Here is a 9,574-nt window from a genome sequence, read left to right on the forward strand (position 1 = left end):
TGGCTACCAATTTGGATGGCTTTAAAAGGGGGTTGGATAAATTCCTGGAGGCGAAGGCTATCAATGGCTTCTAGCTATGATGGCTATTTGCCACCTCTATTATCAGAGGCAGTATGCCTCTGTACACCAGTTGCTGGGGAACAAGGGTGGGAGAGTGCTGTTGCACTTGTGTCCTGCTTGTTCATCCCTGGCTGATGGCTGGTTGGCTACTGTGTGAACAGAATGCTGGACTAGATGGATCTTTGGTCTGATCCAGCAGGGCACTTCTTATGTTCTTATGGCTATATGTGCAGTAGGCTTATGTTATCAGAGGAAAAGGTAGCTCAGTGGCTAGAGCAAATAATCTGTTACACAGAAGAACTGGCTTTGGCTTAGTTTGTTCATGTGCATTTCACAGATGACCCTGGCAATGTCAAACTGTGCCACATCAACAGTTATTACATTTCAGAAAAGCTACCTGATAACCTGAAACTCACTGATTCAAATAAAGCTTATTTGCAATTAAGTATATCTTATAAAATTTCAACCTTAAACACACTTTGAGATGTGGAATGAGATGAACCCCCCCATATATATCAGAAGTAAGTCCCATTGTTGAGTTCAGTGGGGCTTTCTCTCAGGTAAATAGGTATAGGATTAAAGTCTAAATGAAAAACAGGTTCAGGCCAGGGAAGCTAGCAGTTTTGGAAAACAATGGTAGCTGAAGCAGAGGTTCTGGACATCCCCAGCTGGAGGAAAAACAAAGGATAAATCATAAAGGAAACATTTTAATTATTTTATTAATTAGTAATTATTTCTATTTTATTAATTGATACAACATTCTTAGGGTGGTTTACAGCAACAGAATAAAACAACAACAGAAACATTATATGTTAAAGACAGCAATAAAAAACCTCTCCAGCAGAGATAAAACAACATTGATTAAGGAGCTAGGGGAAATAAAAAGGCCTTCACTTGGCATGTAAAAGGGTTACAGCTCAGGTACCAGGTGAGTTCCCCTGGGGAACAAATTCTGAAAGCAGAGGCACCCAGAGGAGGCTCAAATTTTGGTGGAGTGTAGATTCCATTCTGGGTTTTAGTTACAACCAGCCAGAAGTCTAAAAAAGCTATTGAAGCTGCTGGACCCTATCCCCTGGGGGCACCACAACTCTCTCCAATAGCAACAGCCATCCACCTCACTTCAGATGGTGGCAGCTCTTGAAGAAGAGTCTGAAGCAGATTTTGATACATGGGCAGGTTGAACTGGGAGAAAACAGTGACTTTAATGTAAATCACCTTGAGCCCACGTGGAGTAGATGGGGTAAAATATATTAAATAAAGATATAGGGTTGGATCCAGACTTAATCATACTTAAGAGTAGACCCATTGAAATAAATGAGAAGTAAGGACACCATGAATGCTGTTGTGCCAGAGCCAGATACCGGTGCCCTGGCCTTCGTTCTGATGAGGTGTAAATGGTAGGGTGGCCACTTACCTATCATCAAAAAGAAGACCAAAGATGTATAACATTTGCATATGCTAATAGGCATATGTACAAATTTAGAGTTGTTATAATTTAAATAGAAATACAATGCATTTCAACAAAAGCGACCTGCCTGCCTAGTCTGCTGTTTAGGTGCTGAAGGGCAATTTTAAGGTTCCTCATCTGCCTCCTTGTGTTTCCTGATCTATAAAGCAGACATAGAAACAGAGGACAGTCCTCTATAAAGTATCACACATGGCCACCCTAGTAGGTTGGTGGAGAGGTAAGAGTCATTTCCAGCTTCCTGCATGATGGGCTTTAGTGTCCATTTAAATTACAGGCAATATGTCAGCATCTTCTAAAGGTAAAGGGGGACAGAATATAAGTGTATTTCATTGCCCCATGTGCCATCAAAAGGGTATTTCATTGCCCTGTGTGCCACTCAAAACCTGAATAATGTAAGAGGTCTAATTATGCAATCCAAGCTCATAAATATTTCCAGAGGACATTTTCCCCATCACAAGCTTGTCAGCAGGGGAAAGCATTGCTCCATAACCTAGCCTAAAAACTGCTTGATAATCAAGGTGAAATATTATTTCCAACCAAATAAGGTAAAACCCAGTCTAGAAAATGGCCAAAATGGCTGTAATGGAGTGAATGGATGAGGTCTCCTACTGCGGGAGCGTAAGTAGAGCCAGCAAGGAGTGTTAATTCAGGCCTGCTGTGCGCCGACAATCTATTTGTTGCATTCTTTCTGACTAGAGAATCCAACTCACACAGGCAAGTTGCCCACTAAGGCTTGAGGTGGAAGGGTTGGAACGTAGGCCTCTGAATACCAGTTGCTGTGGGAACAACAGTGGGAGGGGGCTATTGACCTCGTGCCTTCCTTGTGGACTGGCCTCTAGTTGGTCACCATGGGTAGTCAGAGGATGCTGGACTAGATCGACTTTTGGTCCAGTGGCTGAGCTTCATGCACTGCCTAGGGAGAAGATCTTTGTGGAATCAGCAGCACTCTTGTTTATTAAGCGGGGCTGGCTGTTTACTTCGTGGCAGGATGAATATCAACGAGCAAAATCCCCCTTCATTATAACCCCCTTCATTATAACATCTCCACATGTTTAGTCTAGGGTATGTAAAAGGTGTGGCACAATTCGTACAATCACATGTCCCCATTGATCTCAAGCCCTGATGTCTGTTCATTCAGCATGATGTCTAAAAAGGGGATAGTACTACTTAGCAACAGCTGTATGTGCACAGGCTTTTTATGCAGGCAGGAACTTGAATCACTAGAAGTCATCATCCTACAGCAGTAGGCCTTTTTCTGCCTACACGTGCACAGGATTGCACCTTTATTTTTCTAGGCATTTAGATATTAGATACAACCCAATTGTTGTAGGCTGCTTTTTGTGGTGTTAATTCTAAGCTGGAGGTTGGTGTGTGTGTGGATTTGTGTGTTGTGGGTGAACATGTTTAATACGTTATTGGTTTTAGATGACATTTTTACAGTGTTTTTTATATTATTGTGCTACTATATTTGGATTGGTTTTATTTTCCACCCTGTTATATTAATTGTGGACTTCTGTATTTGTGTGGTGTCTGTTGATTTGATACTGCTTTTTGTGATGGAAAGCAACACAAGTTTAATTAGCAGCAGCAGCAACAACAACAACAGCAACACATGTGAATATGTGCAAAGAACTCACACTTTCTAAGCCTAGGTATTTGTACCAAATTCAAATAAATAAATAAATATTCTGGCCTACCTTATGGGGCTGGTCTATTGAGATATTTCCCAGAGTATTAGAGCTTTGAATTCTCAATTCAAGAGCTTTGAATGCTTCAAATGTGTGAAATTAATGTCAAGTATAAATGTACTAAACATACTGCATACACTATAATATAATTGCAGATTATATTTGCTAAACTAATTAAAAACAAGATTTATAGAGAATGTCAGAGCTTCAGTTTAGCTCCATGCCAATCTGGCAGTTGTTCATTTTGAATAAGACTCCAAATAGACAATTTGGCTGTAATTCGAGTGACTTTTGTGGAATGTAGTCTAAGTCAATGTTTGGGAGGGGGGAAGCAATACACCACCAGGGAGAAGTGGGGTTTGTTGTTTGTTGACTAATTATTTTACAATTACTCTTGGCTCTGATAGCTGATGCCTGGGCTATACTGAGGAATGTCAGAGAAATCTGCAATGGAGTCAACGGAGTTTGGATTTCTATTAATCTGACCTACAGATTCTGCTGTGGGACCGGCTTTCCCCAAGTTGTGCAGATCCTGTTGACCTGTGAACCATTTTTTAAAAAACTTTTGGAGGGAATTTGTGCAAATTCACAGTTGTGCTAGTATGTGTTAGCACTAATGCACATTTGTACGAGTGGAATGAAATTCTCGTACATCCCCCCAAAAAATTCAGATTCCGCCAATGAGCAGATGATGGAATAAAATAATAATAATAATAATAATAATAATAATAATAATAATAATAATAATTCTAACCCACCTCTCCATCGTGATCGAGGCAGGGAACAACAAATATAAAATACATAAAATATTAATCAAAACGCAATATACATTGTTAAAAGATGCCTGGCAGTCCACAAAACGCAGATGGAACAGATTTAACCAAACTGTACATTATTATTATTATTATTATTATTATTATTATTATTATTATTTATATAGCACCATCAATGTACATGGTGCTGTACAGAGTAAAACAGTACATCCCAAGCTGCACTGCTTTTGCCACTGTTGCCTTTAATCCCCATATTTCCCCTAAGGGCAATTGACTTTTGGAAGACCCTTCTCCCCAGAATTCATTCCATGACCACATTCTTCCTCCTTCTCAATAGTGGCATGTTTTAGATGCTACTTAAAGACCTACCTTTCCCTCCAGACCTTCCCTGGACGATGGTGCTGCCCAGTTTTTTTTATTATTATTAGTTCTCTGTTTTTAAGTTGGGAATTATTTTAATTGGTTTTTTTAATGGACATTTTTATTGTGCTTTAAAATGTTTTAACTGTGGACAATTTCCATTTTATACTTTTATGTTGCAAACCACTTTGAAATTTCTATTTAGATTTAAGCAAGTGGCCTATACATTGATGAAGGAAGGAAGGAAGGAAGGAAGGAAGGAAGGAAGACAGACAGCCCACCCGCCCGCCCAAGATTCTGATCCAAGTGTCCCCATGAAGTGTAGTGATGCAGTTTTTCTTGACCTTTTTGCTGGATTTGGACAGTTGCAAGACAACCCTTCAAATAGAGGACACCTTCAAAGTAGGGGACGGTTCTCTGTAAAGAGGACACATGGCCACAAGCAGCTGCTCACCCCAGTATTGGCCCCGTCCCTTTCCCCGTCACTCTCCCAGCAAGGAGAAAAGCTAAAATGGGTGGGGAGAAATGATGTCAGTGGGTGTGGCCATGCCCACCAATATCTCCTGGACTGCGGAGGGCTTGAGGGGAGGATCTGGCCCCTCTCCACAATATCATTCTACACCCCTGCTGTACATACTCTGTCAAAACAACAACAACACACCCACACCCCAAATTTTATTCTGTGTGGATGAAAGATTATGTAGTATCAACATTTTGTGCAAATATCTGGGGCGATGTGAATGTGAAGAAGGTGATCCAAACTCTTAGGCCATGGCTAGACCAGGCCTATATCCCGGGATTGTCCCGGGATTATCCCTGTGCATCAGGGGATCCTGGGAGCAGGCAGGGACGACCCCTCCATTTGCCTGGGATCATCCATAGTCATCATTGTTACTGTTTGACTATCCTTTCCAATGACATTCAGAATAGTATCTTTCTTCCTGACCCAATTCAGTCAGTCATGCTTCTTTAATGAGCTGGCTGCTTTATTGGATAGCAGCAAAAAAGAAAGGGGAAGGAATGCAGAGGAATCTTTAACCTGGAGGAAGATGGGTTCTTTTGGGTGTTTTTTTACCACTTTGGATTAGGACTTTACTTTTGGGGTATTACATACTTTCCGACTACTAAGTAATGCTACCTAATTTGGCCTTTCTTGACTCTGTACCTCATGCTTCACCTAAAATTAATGTCCAGCTTTGAGTATACTACCTAATTTTTTTTACTTCATTTACTTGCTTCAAAAGGAACCTATTATCTGAGAGAGAGAAAGAGACAGAGAGGGGGTGGGGAGTATCTGCCATGATTGTTTCTTTGTCCCAGCCGACTTGATGCAGACATATTAGCAACCGAAGGCTGAAATCCTACACCAACTTACTTGGGAGTACTACTGGGTAGACATATATCGTTCTGAGTGGCAGAAAGAAAAGGGGTGAGCCATCCACTTTTAACTCTGTCCTGCTCACTGCCAGCTTATGGCCTCCAACATTACACACAATGGAATGCATCCCTTGACAGAAGAAAAAAAGTTGCTTGCCTCTGATTTGAATTTCTAAATGTGCTATACATGAAAATCAGCATATGCAAAGGTTATACAAATTGGTGTCCTCTTTTTTGGCAAGTCATTTCCTCTTTTTTGGAAACGTGTCAACAGTCACCCTATTAGATAATCAGCCATATTCCTCTGGACCATTATAGCACTAAATACATGCACGCTGTTTTAGTTCTCATACTGATCAGAAATAGAATTTGAGAACTTACTCAATTAGCATGGAAATAGTGAATTTAACCCAATTGTGCTCTGATGTCTTTGTAATGCCATTTCCCCTCCCCTTGCATCTCAGTATTGTTGGGAAATCTGGTATGACTTACTTGGAGAAAACACTGTATATAGAGAAGACACAGTAACATAGCATTTATTATTAGAGGGAATAAAACTAAGGCTGTGCACCGCCTTGGCCCAAATCCCTGAATCTGAGCCAAGGTGGGCCGATTTGGCCTGCCTTGGCCCAAATCCAAGGTGATACTGTGTTGGCCCGAGGTTCCCCAAGGCCAAAGCAGATTTGTACCAAAGCCTTGGGGTACCTTGGGCTGATTCAGGATGGTGGTGGGCTACTCCCTCATAACTGCTCAGGAAAGCTGCAGCAATGCCGGCCATGAGTCCAGGTGAGTCCATTGGACTCACCAGACTCACTTCTCTCTCCATCCCCACCCTCTCCACCCTCTCTCCCCCTCCCTCGCCTCCTGCTACCACCTCTGCTGGGACTTACTTTCACATGCATCCTCTTCCTTGAAAGCTGAGCCATGATTTAAAGGTAAGATTTTTTAATAGCTCTATGACCCCAAGCCACAGCAGCCATAAAGGGCCATTTCCTTAGTTTGTGACCATAGAGCTATTAAAAAAGAGAGAGAACCCCTGCGATATTACCTTTGAATTGTGGCTTGGCTCTCAGGGAAGGGGATGTACGTGAACATATGTCCTGGCACTGGGAGCTCCAGGTTTGTGGGGGGTGGGGAGAGGGGGGAGTTGGGAGTTCCATGGACTCCCGGTTAGCCCTGCCCCTGATGTTTCTGGGTTGCTTGTTGCATGGCCGTCACCCAGGAAACCTGCAAAGGCCTATCCACCTGGGGCTGAATCTTACTTCAGTGATGAGTTGAATTGGGCCATTTCAGAGCCTCTAAAACAGCCTATGAAGTGAGTCTGGGGGGCTGTGCCTAGCCCTAAATAAAACACAGTTGAGAGCCAGTTTAGAAGAAGTTCAAAACAACTAACTTTATTATACACATTGTCGAAGAAGACTATTTAACACTGTTTAACTACATTGACCTCCTAAAGTTGGGTGCATGAGTGTAAGTAAGTGAAGGCATGAGATATGGTTGCTTGCTTTCCTTTGGGAAAAGCACATGTTGCCTGTTGCAGAGGCAAAGAGAAAGAGGAAGGAGTGGGAGTAGGAGAAAAGAACCAATCAAGTTACAGGACAACAAGGGGGATGAAGAAGACAAGTGGCTGTTGATACAACATGTTCTCTGTTGCCACCTAGTGTATGGAAGCATGCAGAGTTATTCCAATTATCTAGCAAATACAGCCTTGCTAATGATTTTTCAGCTTGCCACTGACCTTGATGTTTTCATTCTCCTAGTGCTGCACCATTTTCTTTAAAGAGCCATTGGCCTGGTTCACACATTAGGACAACCCAGAGTTTATGTTGTTGAATAATGGATTGTTATTACATGCAAAACCTGCACTATGGTTTAACTATGGGTTGGTAACAACCCATGGTTTGTCATTGGGTTATGAACTCCGGGTTGTTCATCATTAACTCATGATTTAATGACAGCCCATACTAAACCTGTATTCTGGGTTGTTGTTACATGCAAATAAGGTCAGTAATCTTTTAAACTAGGAAAAATGTTCTGGTGTGATGCACAATCTTTATAATACTATGCTATGTCTCTCTGATTAGGAAAAAGTGCATGCAGCTTCAATGCTGCCTCTCCTGTGTTTAAAAAACTCAGGCAGATTCTGGGTATAGAACTCAGGTAGCGTAAGGATGGAGAGGGAGAATGTGTGTTGCTAGTGGTGGATGACAGAATAAATAAGTACTCTTGGAAACATGACTACTCATCCAAAGGCAATTAACGTTGGTTCAGTGCTGGCTTCAGGGTTTTGGGAGCCTACCAGGATGGCACCCTCTGTGCCCTCCCAACCCTGAAAAAGTGGGACATATGTGGCTGCATTTGTTGCTCTTGAATACCCCACACAAAAGTGGAAGTGGTACCACTGCTAAAGTTGGCAAATGCCCAACTGTGCCGCTTTCTGGAGCCACCCCTGATGCAAATGGCAATTTGTGCAGATGAACAAGTGTTTTTACCCAAGCTGAACTTTTGTAAATAGCTCAGGTCAAATGTTTGAATGACTTAATGTGTTTACTGACATGCCTTTGCCATCTTTTCTTCTTTTACAGGAAATCAGGACGGAGGCCATCTTGTGGGCATTATGTATGTCCAGTGACATCCAGGGTCACTTTTGAGACACCAGCCAACATGTTCATGGAAAAAAACAGCACCCCATTGTCCCAAAAACCAAGCAAGAAAAAGACCAGGCCGCAGGGGCTGCCTTCTCCAGCTCTTTGCTGCGCCTGTGGGCTGTGCATCATGCTAGCAGGTATTAACATCACCCTGGTGGGAGCATTTGCTTTTGGGACATTCTTACCTGTCAACAACCCCCCCATCGTCATTGGTCCCATCCTTTTGGTTGTGGCATTCACTTTCTTTGGGGCATGTTGCATCTGCAGCCGAAGGCCGCCAGCTCACGGCACAAGAAAATCCAAACCTGGGGCCCATATTGGGCTCATCAAACCTGGGAACACAGCCTTTGAAATTGAAACCAGCGAGCATACAGTGCAAGACACCACTGCTGTGCAGCTGAGCCCAACCAACTCTCCGATGTCCTCCAAGAAATCCACCCCTATTCATGAGAATTCTAAAACCTGCAAACTTTTCACAATGGATAGTAATGGGCCGGCGGCAAAATACACAGCAGGTGGAGAATCAATACAGCTGAATTTGCCCAGAGACATTGCTATGTCATAATCCAAACTGGCGAATATTTATGAGGCACTTCAACATGTGACCAGATGGTTAGATGAGTTTCCAGTGAAGCAAGCATCTGGAATCCAATTTAGAGTTGGCCAGCACATGCATTAGAATACGTTGAGAAATTTAAGGAAAAGCTATAATAAGGTGGCGATTTAGAAATTAATACACAGCTGTGGTTGGAATGCCAGACACTTGTGTGGAAGAAATGAATTTTGAGTAGCAAAATGAAAATGAAAAATGGCATATATAAATCAATAGCATGCAGCTACTGAAAACAAAATATCCATTGGATTTAATTCATTATTTCAATGGATTTGTGAATGATAAAGTGGTGACCAGAACCATAGAGGATGCAGTACCGTAGAAAATTATACATTTGGGGGTTTTGTTTTTAAAAGAAGGAATGGTGGCTTGTAATGAAAAATGGTAACAAGGGAAAGGGAATTGTTTTCAAATTTTATTGGCTTGGTTTGCTTGCATATCTTGAAGCCAATTGGAGCACTACTTTAATGCAATTAAAAATCCATCTTGCCTCTTTTGATTCACCCCAACCTTACCATCTCCCCCTTTTCACTGGTTGCTGCAGACAACGCGCATCAAATAATACCTTGTATATCCTTCCTCCATCC

At 42.0% G+C, this 9,574-nt stretch overlaps 1 protein-coding gene across 1 annotated transcript; it reads left to right on the top strand.

The window, feature by feature from the left end:
* Positions 1-8,390: 8,390 nt before the first annotated feature.
* On the top strand, positions 8,391-8,939 carry TMEM275 (transmembrane protein 275). Its single transcript, XM_063136652.1, has one exon. It carries the CDS (start codon positions 8,391-8,393, stop codon positions 8,937-8,939), a length of 549 nt encoding a protein of 182 aa, XP_062992722.1.
* Positions 8,940-9,574: the final 635 nt, after the last annotated feature.

Source organism: Elgaria multicarinata, chromosome 1, assembly GCF_023053635.1.
Source record: "Elgaria multicarinata webbii isolate HBS135686 ecotype San Diego chromosome 1, rElgMul1.1.pri, whole genome shotgun sequence".
Taxonomy (NCBI): Eukaryota; Metazoa; Chordata; class Lepidosauria; order Squamata; family Anguidae; genus Elgaria; species Elgaria multicarinata.